Consider the following 15,958-nt stretch of genomic DNA (forward strand, 5'->3'; position numbering starts at 1 on the left):
CACATTAATTAGTCTGACAGCGTCCTGCTCCTGGCTGAGTTAAACTTCATTAGGATGGACAGCGGTGCTGCTCAGAGGTAACGCTCATATATTCTGATGAAAGGCAGCAGTTACTCAACTAAAACTGCTGTGGCACGGAGATTTTAAAGGTTGCAAATAACACAATGGATTATGGAGTGCCTTCAAGACACGGCGAGGATAAAGCGAGTAGGAATACCAGACGATAAGCATCCATTATTAGTGTGTTTATTGTGTTAGAATCATCATCTGGTTCAACCTACAACTCCAACACTGATTACAGATTTTTACTATAGTGCACTTGACCCTTAACATAATTTGACAATTTTAAATATTTGCATTTGCTTCGGATGACAAGATACCGAGGTGATGAATGACAGACACTTCCAGCAGTTATCATATAAAAACCCAAACGAGACACAAAGCCAGAAATAAATACAGACATTGTTCAAAACATTCACATTTACAGTATTCGTCTTGGAATAGTTGCACACAAAGTACATACGAAGCTGTATCAAAAAAAAAACGTCACTTCATTTTATATTTTTCCATTTGGATTAAGTTAATCTGGCAAACCTGTCTGCAAGCCTGCTCAGGTTCAGCTAATGGAGATGACTAGTGGAGGGGGGAGCCTTGGAGGAAATCTCTGTAGATAGTAAACTAACACTCACAAACCTACAAAACAAATAGAAACAGGCCAGATTTTACTGCTCAGCAAAAAAGATTGAAGGTAAGCACTCTCTCAAAGACGTTCAAAAACTCACCCCAGGACGACAAAGTCACTCCCTCATCCCCAGACAAAGAAATGCAGCTGGTGCAGATATAATCTATGTCAATGCAAACTACAGCAGTTTATATTACTTTCAGAATCATCATTATATTAGATTTATCTTATTCGTGGATTAAACAAACAAAAGCAGAAAAGTCCAGTCAGGCGCGACAAATACCCTGAAGTGAAATAATATATAGCAAACATACAGGCTGGAATAAATTATAAAAAAAACAAAATGATTAAGGTAAACAAAAATCCAGATCCACCATCTCTTCTCCATATATGAGCACATTCAGCTAGTAGGGGGGGCAATTGTTAAAGTCTTTTCATGGGACATATTTTCCACAAAGCTGAACAACATTACGTGACTCAAATTTCAACTCGTACACTTTTTGTTTTCTTGAAGCTGAAGGTAGACGTTGTGTCAGAGATTCAGCACATTTGGTGAAAACTCGATGGAATGTCATAAAAACAGCCACAAGGTTCGAGCGACACATCACGTTACACTGTTAGATTCAGTATTTGTAGTCGTTTGCCTCCAACGACATGATTTCCTTACGGTCGCTGAAGAGATGTTAAAAGTTGCTGCGGTTCCAGATCATTTGCAGAAGAGCATCCCAAGCAGCATGTTTGCAAAAATGAAAACACGAGGGCATGCACGATGGTCTGTCAATGCGTAGAATAGCATGCTCGAGTGTGAGACAGAGATTTAGGAATGCCATGAGGTGCATTCAAAAAGCAACAGCTTGTGTTTTGTGACCACATGAAGACTGAATAACCAGATAACTAGCATTTGGCTGACTTTTTTTTTTTTAATTTACAGTAGCTCGACTAGTGCACACACCGTAGATCTTATTGAACACATCTCCACAAATTTCTAATGAACCTAAAATAAAGACATTCAATGCTGAGCTCCATCTGGGGTGCAGCTCAGTTGGAGTGTCCGTCTCTGTGGGTCGGTTGATGTGTTTCGATCCGTCGTTCAGTCTATCTCTTGGGTCTGTCGATGTCGTCGATAGCTGCCAGAAGTTTCTGACGAGCCTTCTTGTTTATATGTGAACCCAGGCAGACGTTCACCAAGTTGGCTAGCTGCTTCATGGAGTACTCCTGAACAAAAAACACAAAGAGAGAATCAGACATGCAGCTTCTCAGGGTGAAGCTTTTCATAGAAACTGTTTCCTCTTTGGCTGTCTCACCCTGTGGTTCTTGATGAACTGCTCCATATCGTTCTCAGTCAGGTAATAGGCCTTGATGTAGGTTTCGACAAACTCCTTATCGGGGATGGGTCGCAGGTCAGTCAGCTTCTCCAGCTTCATCAGGAACTGCTGAAAATCCAGCTGCATCAGGGCCCGGCCCTCGTTGCTGCATTTCTTCACATTAGCATAGCTACAGTGAAAAGGGAAGACAGGTTAGCGGTGGTTTAAGTATTCAGGTGCTGGGAGGCGATGACTGGGACACTGTGTTATTTGTCATTTAGAGTCATGAAACGTATCACAGCAGTTGGGCATGTTGCTGGCCTCAGGATTATCATACATCTTTCACCATTGGATACTTTGACTTAAGTCACCCTAACCACCTACATCTTGCTCTCCTGGACTATTCAGCCTCGCTTCACTCTCAAAATCTGGCAACGTACCAAACTTAGACTGCCTCAGTTTACCACAACCCCAAACCAGACAATACCTTGTGATGTGAAAATGTCTTGCAAAGTTATTTTTTTGTTTAGCTTGCAAGACTACTTGTATTGTTGAACTGAACTGACGTATGCACTGTTAAGATAGCTTCAGGACTTAGTCGGATAATTATGGATAAACTTGTCTGGACTTGTAGGGAAAAGTTGTACTGCTATGCAACCAACTTCCTCTCGTCATTACACCGCCCAATTGTGTTTCACAGCAAATTTGTTATGCATTAAAAACTGTGCTTCAGCTTGTCATCAGCCAATGTTTTGTTACCTTGAAAGCGCAAATGGTATAAATGGAGGGATATTACAAACTCTGTCAAAACCACAGCAGAGAAGTAGATACAGGATCTGTAGCTACCAGATAATCTGTATTTGTGTTCAGTTGTATAATGGATAGAGCCCCCCCCCTCCCACGGCCCTAGTGAGGACTAAGTGATGTATAGATTATGGATGGATGGATGGATGGATGTATAATGGATGATTCCCACAAATTTTAAAGTTCTAGTAGAGGCACAGCAGTGTTTGTCGCTGGGAGAAGTTGGCACAAGCCAGGACCTCTGTGGAAATAACGAACTTTTAGCACAGGGGTGTCAATCTCAAAAACACAGTGGGCCAAAATGTAAAACCGGAACAAAGTCGCGGGCCAACATTGAACAAATGAACCTTTTAATATGGACCGAAACAAATTTTGCTTTAACATTGAATATGGAACAAGCAACGCTTATAATCATACATTATATATAAGTTAATAGTGGAGACATGCAAAATCAAATTATAAATAAAAAACACATCAGTGGCACAGTGACAGTTGTAGTGTGAAGTCGCTATGCCTACTGTCACAGAGGAGAGGGAGTTTCTGGGTCCTGTCCTGATTGACGCGCCAAAACAACAACAGGGCATTATGGGATTTGTAGTATTAGCGGTGAATGCGCTGTACAGTATAATACCGGGGGCAGCTCTAGTAGTCATTGGGTATTGTCTCGCGGGCCAAATATAATTACAAAGCGGGCCAAATTCTGCCCGCGGGCCAGAGTTTGACACCCCTGTTTTAGCAGTTTCCTCCTGTGTCATGCCTTAACTGCTACAGCGATCAGCCACAACATTAGAATGACTGTCAAGGTGAATGATAGTGATCCTCTCTTTACAGTTCCATGTTCTGCAGGGAAACCTTTAGTCCTAACATCCACGTGGTTGTCACTTTGACATGTACTACCCAGTAAACATTACTGGAAAACCACTCCCATGTTCCAGTGAATCAAACTGAAAACAAATTAAACTGTGTTGAGCCACAGCTACTGTACCATCAATTTATTAAAGAGCGCCTTCAGCAGAAATCAACTACTGTGTTTCTCTGTTAACATGTCAATATGGTGTTTTTCAGAAGCGAAAAGATCATGATCAAAATAATCAGTGCAGTACCTTAACATTTTCCCCTTGACACTGTGGAGTACAATAACAGCCTAAAAAACATGGATTTAGACCTCCAGGGTTTCATAAGCAACAAACTGTCAGCTTGCAGGGTGCTTTTTCTATCATTTTCTTCAGAATTCATTTCGAGTTTGAACATGTCTGGCTGACTGACTGACTAGTTAGTTTACAGTGTTTGAACAGAGTCGTAGTTGAGCTGGTGTGTTTGAGCTGCAGGGAGTGGGGAGGAGTGGGTAAAATTGGAGGGAGGGGCTTCATTCATGTGCAAATTTTAGAGAAAGCGACAGTGTAGCGATACATCTAAGACATTTTAGGACAGGAAGTGATTATTTTCATGGGAAAAAAAAATTCATGTGACTGTGATACACAGAGAGTTTAAGGGGTTTAAGCACTCGACGGTCTCTGTCCTATTTACACTGCCCACCTTTTAACACCACATTCTCCACCACGCTCTTTAAGATCCTCGGGCAAAGGTCTTTTAACTACCCCAGAGGCCTGGCTGAAAATAAAGAGGGACGAAGCGTTTTCAGGCTCTGGAATGACCTGCCCGAGGAAATCAGGTCAGCTGATTCTGTGCTCTCTTTGAAGTCACTCCTTAAAACACATTTTATCTGAGAGCGTTCCTGGATTATTTAAGTTTAAGGTTATGTTTTATAGCTTCTTGTGCTTTTTCTGTGTGCCTATTTTATTTCAAGTTCAAATTTATTTTACTGAAAAGCACTTGTGTGTTTTTAAAAGTGTTCTATAAATAAAGTTTATTATTATCATATTATTACTAATCAATGACCAGAGAGGGACTTTCATGGCTGCATCACATGGACATGTTCCACTATTTGCGTGTCTATCTATGTAAATGTGTGTACATTAGGCTCCTCTATACAATATAATAGTGAGTCAGGTTGTTGCACAAAGCTTCCCGTGTCGTGTCAGTCGAGTGTGTGTGTGTGTGGGCCAGAGTACAACATGTCTTTCAGCGCATGTGTTTCTGTTTGTGTTTGGCAGGGAGGGACTGTTGTCCACTGGCGGGTCATCGTCTGCGACATCTCCAGTACATTAACACAGCACACAGACGGGCCGCCTCTCTCTAAACTCTCCCCCTGTCTCACACTTCAGCTTTTCTCTCCTCTGTTTCCATTTTCTACCTCACCTTCTCTCTCACATTTCCATCACCTCTTGCTGTCATCCTCCCCCCCACCTCTCTCTCTCTCTCTCTCTCTCTCGCCCTCTCTCTATTTTTTTTTTTCTTTTTGCTTGTCAGGCCTGCCAGAGTTTGGTGCTGAGTGTTTGAGCTCCGGCTCAGAATGCAAACAGAACCATTTTTGCGAGTCTCTGAGGGGAGACGAGCGCTGGACAGAGAAATTGAATAACAGACTGAGGGAGTCGGGGAGTACAAACAAACAAATATGACCACTCTATCTTGGTGTGCCAGAGGGGTGGCAGATGTGTGTGCGTGAATCGAGTGTACTGGGAGAAGCAGCGAGGCGGCGTAAGTCTTGCAACAGCAGCTTAAATTTGCCGTAGTAATGGGCCATTTGCTCATTGGAAAGGGTTCAAAAGTTCTCCTGCACAATGAGAGGAACGCTGCTCAGTAAATGTGTAGGAAAGTAAACATGCCTCCTTTTTTCGGTGGATGAGGGCCGACCTTCCACCTGTGTTTCATATCCAGTGTTCCCTTCTCCTTCTTAAAATATTCGGAAAGCACAAAACCACTTAGCAAATAGCCGTTTTTAACCTCGGCCATTACAATCCCACCAACGCTTTTGCTGCAACCTGTTTTAAATGGGTGGCGTCAACATCAGCCTCCCAATAAAAATGCGCGTAACCCCACGATAATTGTCAGACGCTCGCTTCTCGCTTCCGTCGCCATCCAGTCGGTCCGACTCAGTGTCACCGCGCGTCGAGTCTGTCTGATCGGAGGGGTTTATCGCACCCTCGATCTAAAAAACCTACTTCACACGTACACTCGACACACGCGCCCCGAGTAAAGGGACGGCGGGAATGCAGGTGCTGAGGAGGAGGAGGGGAAAAAAAAAAAAAAAAACGCTCTGATGTCGTGTCGCCTATCACAACCCATATCTCTCGCTTACAAGGGAGAAAGTGGTGAAATGCATTACAAGGGAAGTGTCAAGAGCATTTTGCGGTTTTGCGAGAGTGGCCTGTGTCGGGTAATTCTCTGATGGGCGCTTGGTCAAGCTGAAGAGATGTGACTGGCGCAGACGCAAGGAGGAAATGGCAGGAATTCAGAGTGGTTTTCTTGAGCTGATAACTCCGAGGGAACCTTTCACAACAGCTACTGCAGGTAGCTCCTTCTGCTCGTCACGTTGCTGGACAAAACACTTTCGAAATGATTTCTCAGTTTCAGTTTATGATGTTTAAATCGAGGGATAAACACAGAGAGAATTAGACATAAAAAGGAGAAAAAAAAGGATTGTTGGGAGTGAGATCGAGGAGGGGAGGGACCCCGAACGAACCTGACGCAACAACTCAGACAGGCTGTTTGGTGTCTGTACTCGAAACAAGCTCTCCGACGCTATTTGTGCACTCACTGTAACCCGACGGTAAAAGAGATCTTTTAAAGTAGAGGCAGAACTCTTACATTTTCGGAAAAACCACAGGTGTGCCCCCGTGTTCAGCTTGGTTCCGCTGAATAATTCATGACTCTAAACTGTGGGTTGAGCAATCTTTGTGTTCTTTTAACATTTCATTTCACCTTGCAGAGCTGCTGAGAGTAGCTGCCTGAGATATTCTAAATAATTATTGAACACTGCTGACTGAGGCTTTTGCTGTCCTCATAATCTATTTTCGTTATATTCACTCATTTTAAGATGATTTTTTTTTTTAACAATTCTGAAAAAAAAACTACGACAGAGCGAGCACAAATTCTACAAAATTAGGTATTTGGGATGCAGCTGAAGTTTGTACGAAGGATGTTGACGGTACATTTGACCTTCACGGCTTTCTCGCCTTGAATTTGTTTGGCCAGATGACAACTCATATTGGATTTGCTCTCGTTTGTATAGATATAAAGGGAGGGGATGTTGTGTGTGCGGGGAAAGCGTAGTGTGACAACATAAAGCAAGGACAAACCGCAGTGTGTTGTGCTCTTAGTCGAAGTAAATAAAAATCCACAAAGTCAAACTGCAATCAGACTCGTCTCAACTCCAGCTGCCACTGAGTCCTACTTAAAATATATAAAAGGTTAATTTGATATTTTATAACTGAGCCACTTGCGAGTCTGTGTGACTTCGTCTTGCAACCCGCGATCACCTCAAAACTGTGTGATAAGTCGCTGTAGCTCTCAGGCGACAGAGATAGCAGCCTTTCCATCAGCATTAATTCTTACTATCACTAACCTTGGTTCTTACTTTTGTTCACATACTGCTTTGAGTCACTATTACATTAAAAAAAAACTAATGGAGGAAACATTTTGCACAATAAAATGGTGTTTTTTTTCTGCTCAAGGTCGAACACGAATTCAGCGCAGCTCTGGTAACAATTTCACCGAAATCCCCCCACAAGGCTGCACGTGTCTGCTTTTTCAGCTGAGGAGGTGTGTTTGGACTTTCTTACCCCTCAACAAGAGTCCTGTTGGCCAAGCGGATGCAGTGCTCCCACAGGACGTTGGACACGGGCAGGGGGATGCGCACATGTCTGGAAACGTCGCCCAGCCGCTTGTTAAACTGCTCAAACTCCTGAGAGGGCGGAGGAGAGAAAAGTGAGAGTGAACTGGAGTGTGATAAAATGCAGTAGGAATAAGGAGGTCTTCAAAAGGGAAATCATCAGATTATATTTCTACAGACACATTAAAGGATGCTTTAATAAAATATGAAGCTAAAAACAGGTTATGGGGTGTGTAAAGTGTTTAACAAACACATGTGAGCTGTGCAACAAATCCGTACACAAGTACCTCTAAATAGGAAACATGGACTTTATGGTTTCCCGACCGGAAGATATTGATATTAGGACCTCATGAATAACACTATGAATGCATTTTCTCTGCCTCTCTCTCGGGACTCATCCCGACTTGGAATGGTGTTACAAAGCCACCACATGCTGTGAATTACACAACTCAATTAATAACTGGGAAGAAGAAGAAGAAACCGTATTAGCAATCTTTGTTTATGCATATTTTGGTCATTCAACACACGATATCTTCGAAATACTGATGAGAATTGCTTTATGATTTTTTGCCATAATAAGCCACCCAGAGCATGTGTGGATCATTTTACAGCATTCAACTCTCTTTTAACAAAGATAAGTTATTAATTTTAATCCTGCAATCCTGTTGTAGTGAAAACTGACGGGGCAGGAAATTCTCTGCTGTTCTGGTTGTTTCTCATACTTTTTTTTTTTTTTTTGGCTTTTTCTCACCCTCGCCTCTCTTCCTGTCTCATCCATTTCTTTCTCCTCCTTTTTCAAAGTTTTGTCTCGCTCTTCTCTTTTCTTTTCTTTCTGTCTTCTGTCTCTTCCCCCCATCTTTTGTAGGCACTTTCCTCTCTTATTTATCTTCTCTTTCCTTTCTTTCTGTCTCTTCCTTCTCGTGTCGCTCTTTCTCCTTCTTTTCCCTCTTCTTCATCCTTTTCTCTCGTTCTCTCTCCTTCCTTTCTCACTTCTCTCCGTTTTTTCTCCTTCTCCCATCTTTTCTTTCCTTCGTTTCATCCTTCCTCTCTCCTTCCCTTCTTATTCTTCTTTCTCCTAAATACTGGAGTCAGGTTTGACAAAAATCCGAGGGTAAATGCAAGCTTTTCCAGCATGTTAATATTTATCGAATCTCCTCAGCATTTTTCATGTATGTTTTAAATCCATATCTTGGCTGAACTGTAGCCCCTGAAGCAATGTCTCTCTGTTGCTATAAAATATCACCCTGGCAAAAACCCAGCAGCAAAGAGGACACCGGTTGTGAAGGTGCTGCTACAACTGCCCTCCAAATGTTCTCGCTTTTATGTGTTAACACAAGACTAAAGGGGAAGTATCTGTGAGGAGGATGCAGGCTGCAGGACACAGTTTTTGGTCACAGGAGGCCCACAGCTACGTGTGCCGTGTTTTGATGCTACTTGCTTGTGGCCGTTAAAAACTCACACAGGCAGGAATTCCTGTTATGCACTCGCTGCACTCTGAAACGTTCAATTATGGATGAAATGATACAATTATGATCTTATGTTGCTGCTTATCAGAAGCAAACGGCGGCACACGAGGACTACGACGAATGCAACTCGGACAAGAATGTGGTTTCCTCGTGTTGGCAAATATACGTCTGGCGACTTAAGTTCAAATTGTGTAATATAAAAAAAATGAACCTGAATTTTACGCTCCCATTAATTTTGCGCCCAAGACCGAAGTGTTATTCATTCACTAACAGTCTCGTCATATTTCTGACTTAAGCAGTTTGTCAGTGAAGTCATTCTGAGGCTTCTGCGTTTCCTTCGCTACTTTATATGCAAATCAGCGCCATTGTCGAACGCCGGTGATCAACCTGAATTCATGAATAAGATATTCTTGTGTGTGCAGTGCAGCAAAACATGGCCACGGCGCTCCTTTCAATCAATGCACATAACGCGGCCCGTATGCATTACGAGTGTCTGACAAGTTGACAGGAGAGGCTATTAGCACCTGATGGGAAAAAGTACATGCTAGTTGTAATATACGTCGGTCCATCAGCTCTGTAAGGCGTTTAAACCACCGAGACAGAGATTTCCCCGCAGGCAAGTTGGCTCAGAAGCTAATTTAGTTAGGCCAGCGCTGGACAAAGATGTATGAGCCATCTAGGAATATAAAAAAAAGGTGAGTTTGAGTTCTTCTTCCTCAAGCAAATAACTTCTCACTGTGACTGGGCGTTGTATTAATTCATCCATTTCAGCAACATCTGTGATTTAAAGTGCGATTTAACCAACAACTTTCTAAGATCGCTGATGCAAATAAGGGGATTTGTCTTGGCTTGGCGCTCATCTGTTCATGATTTCACACCACAGCGAGCCCCTTCAGACCTTTCTGCCTCCGAGCGTCAGAAGCAAGGAAACTGGGGCTGTGTGTCCTCTCCCCCACATGCAAAATTTACAATGGTGTAAGTGGCCAGCATGCATAAAGACACGCATTTAGTGGAAAACTTTTAATTCCAAAAAGAAATAAAAAATACTTCTGGGACCGGCGAGCTCAGATGTCTTTAACAAAGCCGAAACTTCAGGAGAGATCTGAATTTGGTTCTCAACAGCTCACCCTCGTCATAAATTATTCAGCCCGTCTCGAATAATTTATATTAAAGGTCCCAGAATGAATTTAAACTCACAAGGGCCAAGAATGAACTTCGAAGTTCTGGGCTTTAAGTAGAATAAATGCTGAAGCTTAATGTAAATGACACAAATGTTAGAGGGATAACCCAGATTGTATTTCATGAGTACGGCAAAAACAGTGTGTGAGGGAAAAGGCCCATTAAATTAAGGCAAATCTAATACATCTGTTTTGTGTGTTTTACTTTTGTAGATACAAAATGACACTGAGAAGATGACATCACTATTTGTTTGGAGAAAATATTAAACATTGGGATAACTTTTCTGTACTGTAAAATGACTTAACAAAAAGAAAAGAAGTAAATGGAGACACCAGCAGTCTGGGTATCAGTATTCATATTCAGGTCACAAAGTCAGGAAGTCTTATAAATGATGCAACAATCCTAATGAGGAGATGTTTGCATATTATTTCTATGAAATGTGAGCTAACGCTGTTGCAACAATGTCTCCAGCCTTTTTCTCAGCTTCATGCAGCACAAATGAGAAATAAACTGTTAGCACTTTACTTTGCCTTAAAAACTTTAGCCTCAGATGACACTAACATTAGTTTTACATTAGAGTCTGTGTTTTGGGTTTCAGTGCAGCGACTTCACTATTTTCTCTCACTGCTCTCATCACACGTGTTTCCAGCAGCAGGCAGCTGAAAATGATCTAACCTGATCCAAATTGGTAACTAGCTGGTAAACAGAATAAATACAACAATTGAATTTGTCACATCAAGGCTCCAGATCAGCACATAAATTAAGTGTACCTCAAGTTTACCTCAAAGAAAGCATTCTATTGTTTCCTATCTCTTTTTTTCCCCCAGTTCCAGTACACACTGGTAATTGGTAAACACATTATGGAAATGATTGTAAAGAGGAGCAGATAGATGCCATGTGCACTTAACCTGTACTTTTTCATAAGGCTGATGTGGGCACTTAAAGTTGGGGTAGGCAGTATTTTAATGTTTTGTTTTCCTGCATTATTGGGCAAAAATGATCCACCAACGTTCTCAGCATGCTGTAATTCACAGAGTGTCATCCCACTCACATGAGAGAGTATAAATGGCAACACATAGGAGCAGAACATGGTGGTACAAGAGAGGATTTTTGCTTGAACGGTTGTGGTTTGAATTCATGAATGAAGGCTGACTGTTCAGGTTGAAGGATGCAGGTGGGAGGAGCTAAAAACAGAGACGGGAGGATGAAAGGGCAGAAGGAGGTGGACTGTATATTGTCAATTTTTGGCCTCTTTTTTTTTTTTTGCCTTTCCAGATTTTTGTCTATTACTGCTTTAAAGCTAGCGAAATGTAGCTCTTCCTTAGCTATATTATAAACAGTGTTACATTATATCATCATTTCTGACTCCTCACTGCTTCGGTTTGCCGCTGCCTGGTGCTGTTAAGCTGCCGGGACGGGGGCTGCTCTGGTAGCCATACACCTGCTGTGGCACAAGTTTCTTGGAGATGTTTATTTTTTAAGTTTCAGTTTGAAATGTTGATGCTCACACAGCAAAAGTACGGCTCCCCACCATGTTATCTCAGCGTTTCCTACAGGGTGAAGTTTCACTTGTGATCTTGACGGCCTGGCGTGAGTGATTTGGGTGCAGAGGCTCAGTTTAGAAGGGGATAGCGCAACCCAGGTTTGTTTTCCGAAGCGTAATTTCCAGACGTTTTCTTCACACCTCACCTGGATCGATAGCTACTACTAGCTGGCTGGGGACAGTTACATACATACTGCATCAAAGCAACACAGACAAACACTGTGTAGTTTGAAAAGAGTGACATAAGTGTCCTAATGTCAGCCTTACTTCACTTGACACCAAGTGCTTTTATTTACCAGGGCATACCGCCCTGAGACACCTGCTAAATGTCAGGCACACCGGTACGACCAGTGAAAACATGTGGCCAGTGTGAACAAAATGGCTGGAGTCCTGCGTGTGAATGCTAATGTTGGTCCATGTCAGCTGGATGTTTAAATAGAAAGTGTTTGCTAACATGTTCACAAAAATAAAATGTGCAGCTTGTTCTGTTGGCTCCAGGGAGTGTGAAATGTTAACATATGCTGCTTTAACCCTATTCAGGACTTGTAGGGTCTTGTGGACCTGAGGCCATTTGGTTTAGGTGACAGGTATTGTTTTTTTTATTTTTGAAGATGTTTTTTAAATATAAAAAGAGGGACATTTGTCATGCATTTGGAACCAAAAATATGTCAAATTGTCAGAAAATGTATTTAACATAGTATAAAAGTCTATAATGAATACCAACAAATATTTTGCACATGTTCTTTTTTGGTGTCCAATGAACCTCGAAAGACTTTCTACATATGGCAGCATGAAAGTCCTGAATGGGGTTAAGGAATTTATTTGCATTATTTGAAGTAGTATCAACAACCTGATTGAAACCCTGGTCAGAAACGTACAGTGTACCACATTACATTTAACATCAGTATTAACAATGGTTTCATTTCTTAGGCATTGTTACCTTTAATAGGACGTCCACATATACGTTATGCTGTGACATTATCTCCCTAATGTCCCATTTAACTCCGGCCATCATGAGCAACATCTGTTCGTAGTCGATGGCCTTGGCTGCCACAATCCAGTATATCGGTTTCCTCAGTTCGCTGGCGGTAGACACCGTCTGAGAGCGGGAAGGGAGGAAAGTGAAATGTTCCCGTGTTAGTGGTGTGTTACCTTCATACATGTTCTCAAATGTTATGTAAGCAGTAAACAGCAACGAGGCAGACATGAAGACAAAGCGTCTTCTGGGATTATTGCATTGTGCGGGTACCATAATGTCATCGATTGCGCAAAACAAAATTGCACTAACATTTCCGAGAGTGAAAATACAGAAAATGACCTTCAGACGATGTTTAGGGAAAACAGGCCTGCTTGTACACCTGAACATTTCAAATGTCAGGATGACAAAAATAAAAGATAAGACAAGAAAGAGCTGCTGGCGTGGGTGAGAGTGACAGACAATTTTGTCCTTTTGCAGATCAAGTACAGGACTGAATACTGGGTTGTGATCGCAAAGTCGTTTGTTTCTAAGGAGAAATACTTTCAAAACTCATAAAAAAACAGAGTAGTGGTTGCAAATAAAGCAGTGATTGCAAATAGAAAATTCACAGGGAGCACAGAAACTGCAAGGCATGTTGAGGATGCTACGCTAGTTGATACAGAACTGCAAGTTAAAAGACGTGTTCAGGAGGTGATTTGTTATTTGTTGACAGGGAGGACAGCCCAGTGGGAGCACCTCCCTGCTCCCACAAAACCAGCAAAAACACACATCCAGGAAGGTTAACAAATCACCTACTGGATGTGTCTCTTTTTAAATGACGCTGAGATTAACTCATAAAAAAAGCTGATGCATGCTGTGATCAGTCATTTGAATTTCATGCTATCTAAGCCTCAGAAGCAGGCGTTTGACAGGCTTTCACAATAATCAACTTATACACGTCCCCTGGTTATTATACTCATTTAGATTTACACAGACGAGCCGATGACAAATGACTAAAGCGATTCTTGGAAAAAAAAAAAATCTCGATCCTTTAACAGATTAAATGAAAGTTTTAGTAGCGCTGTGGTGAATTGTAGCCGACAGTGGCGACATAATCAACAGTTACTGTATTATATTCTTTAGAAATAAGGTGTGTAAAATGTACAATACCTGGGAATAAAACTGTTGTAGGAAGGGCTTCTTGGCTGCAGGCATCATTGTGTCCAAGTGGGACTGGAGAGACTCAAACTGCTCTGCCAGAAACACACTGAGAAACAGAAAAAAAAACAAACAGAAACAGACATTTAATTCAGCACCGTGGTGGCATAATAGGGTCTGGAAAATGTTCTGGCCTGGCACAAAACAAATGGCAGTTACCATACACCTATTACGATACACCTATTTTTTTTAAAAAGCCTATATCACTATTGACCCAGTTTTGGTTTGATGGCCTGAACTGACAATTGGAGAGGCAGCTCGTTTCTTCTTTGTCGACACGTGAAGGTTAAGAATGCCGTTGCCTGTTAATTTCCCGAGTTAATGTGATTGCACTGGGGAAATGTGAAAGTGTACAGCTGGATTTCTGTTGCAAATCTTTACCTACTGCGATGTTTACTTTAAACCCTCCGAGCATTTTCTGTAAATTGTATTCTCTGCTGTTCCAACAATCTATTTTCTCCCCGTGATCATTAAAGTTTAATGTAATAAATAATTAAGCTGAACAGACTCGAGTGTTGTCCCAGGATGAATTATCCTCTGGTCGCTTGGATCTGTGGTCATTTTGTTCTGAAAACTGCCTCTGAATTCCAAATCTTCGAGTCTCACCTCTCAACGCAAAATGCAGTTAATGTCCAACAAATCAGGCAGTCGTGGTTTTTCTTTCTTTTTTGTTTTTTTTACAATGAATGGATTTCTATTATCCTTAAAAAATACTGAGACCAAGCAGCAGAGTGAGACATACACGACGAAAGAAGAAATCAATGTGGATAGAAGTAATACCCCGGCTCCTCTGTGTATCCAGCACTGACTAAATAAAGACCTTTTGACTAGGGCTGATCGATGGCTCTGAAGTGTTACCGTACGCTAAATAAAAACTGAGGGAGCAGGTTTGAGTGGGCTGGAGTTCAGAGTTGAGTCCAGAGTTTAACAAGGAAGCCACGAAACGTTCATAGGAGCGATTTCTTTTCAGTTCCAGGTCAGCGGCAAAAAAATTGGAGAACGCAATTTATGAGACGAAAACAACTCGTCGAGCTTCACGAGCGGCCTTCACATCCTGTACTGGCCCCTTGAACCCAGCTTTGATCTGAATTCCCTCAGCAATGAAGAGAACGACAACGCCATCTTTAGAGGAAAACGCTGCTGCTTTTGGCACCAGAACATAATATTTATCTGTGTGTTCCTTAGCCAGCTGATGAGCAGAAATCAGAATAAAGATCAGACCATTGAGGGCGCAGTTTCGTGCAGTGTTTTCCTCTTGCAGGGTGATGGGGAGCACTTCATCCCAGCACTTCATTGAAAAAAAAAGTGCTTGGTTTTGTTTCTATGACAACAGCAGCTTGACAACGACTGTAAGTGCAGTTGTATAAAAGACGAGCGTTGCCCCTTTTTGTGATCATTTCTGTTCGGGATGGACAAACATGGCCAAAGCACGCTTCTTTTTCATTTTCTTGTTCACCAGGGAGACGAGTTTGGCCCATACGATCAGTTCCCTAAAAAGGAGTAACAGTGATGAGACCGGCGCCTCTTGAAAAAGTTCTGATTTTTGTTTAAACTGAGTGGCTGCACAAAAACAGCTGAGTGCTCTGAAAAGACGCCGGGGGCTTTTATTGTGTGCTCTCTGTTCATTGGAACTGAAAACAGATGCTGGAGCTAAGACACTCAGCGGACACTCAGCTCAACAGACCACAGAATTAACTGTATTAGTAAAAATACAAAAAGCTATCACAGATTTTGTAAAATAGAGGCAACAATTAGAGAAATGCTTCATATTCAGAATGTCTGATAAGCCAATTAACAAACATTTTAATATGATCGCTTCGTTTTCTTAAAGAATTGTGACCCCAATATATATTGAGTGTTTTTTTTTAACTTAAATAAATGAGCCACTGCTTTCTATTGGAAATATACTATTTCTAAATGATTACAAACCCGTCCCCCCCCACTTCTCTAGCACAGTTATCCGTTACACATCAAATGACATAAACAAAATTTACAATACTGAATATCTGTATGTATTATTCATGTAAAAATAACAGGAAACTGATAAAGTATTCTCAAATGATTGAAACTGT

At 41.7% G+C, this 15,958-nt stretch overlaps 1 protein-coding gene across 2 annotated transcripts in view; it reads right to left on the reverse strand.

The window, feature by feature from the left end:
* Window positions 1-230: 230 nt before the first annotated feature.
* The window catches only part of vps50 (VPS50 subunit of EARP/GARPII complex), a 127,231-nt gene continuing 111,503 nt past the window's right edge, over window positions 231-15,958 (reverse strand). For both annotated transcript variants that reach the window (XM_008295360.1, XM_008295358.1), the window contains 5 exons: window positions 13,839-13,935; window positions 12,651-12,809; window positions 7,473-7,594; window positions 1,987-2,176; window positions 231-1,897 (listed from right to left, as the gene is read on the reverse strand). In XM_008295360.1, coding sequence (XP_008293582.1) covers window positions 1,778-1,897; window positions 1,987-2,176; window positions 7,473-7,594; window positions 12,651-12,809; window positions 13,839-13,935 — 688 coding nt within the window. In that variant the 3' untranslated portion in view covers window positions 231-1,777. The remainder of the gene's footprint in view (window positions 1,898-1,986; window positions 2,177-7,472; window positions 7,595-12,650; window positions 12,810-13,838; window positions 13,936-15,958) is intronic.

This window comes from Stegastes partitus, unplaced genomic scaffold (assembly GCF_000690725.1).
Source record: "Stegastes partitus isolate 25-593 unplaced genomic scaffold, Stegastes_partitus-1.0.2 Scaffold1040, whole genome shotgun sequence".
Classification (NCBI taxonomy): domain Eukaryota; kingdom Metazoa; phylum Chordata; class Actinopteri; family Pomacentridae; genus Stegastes; species Stegastes partitus.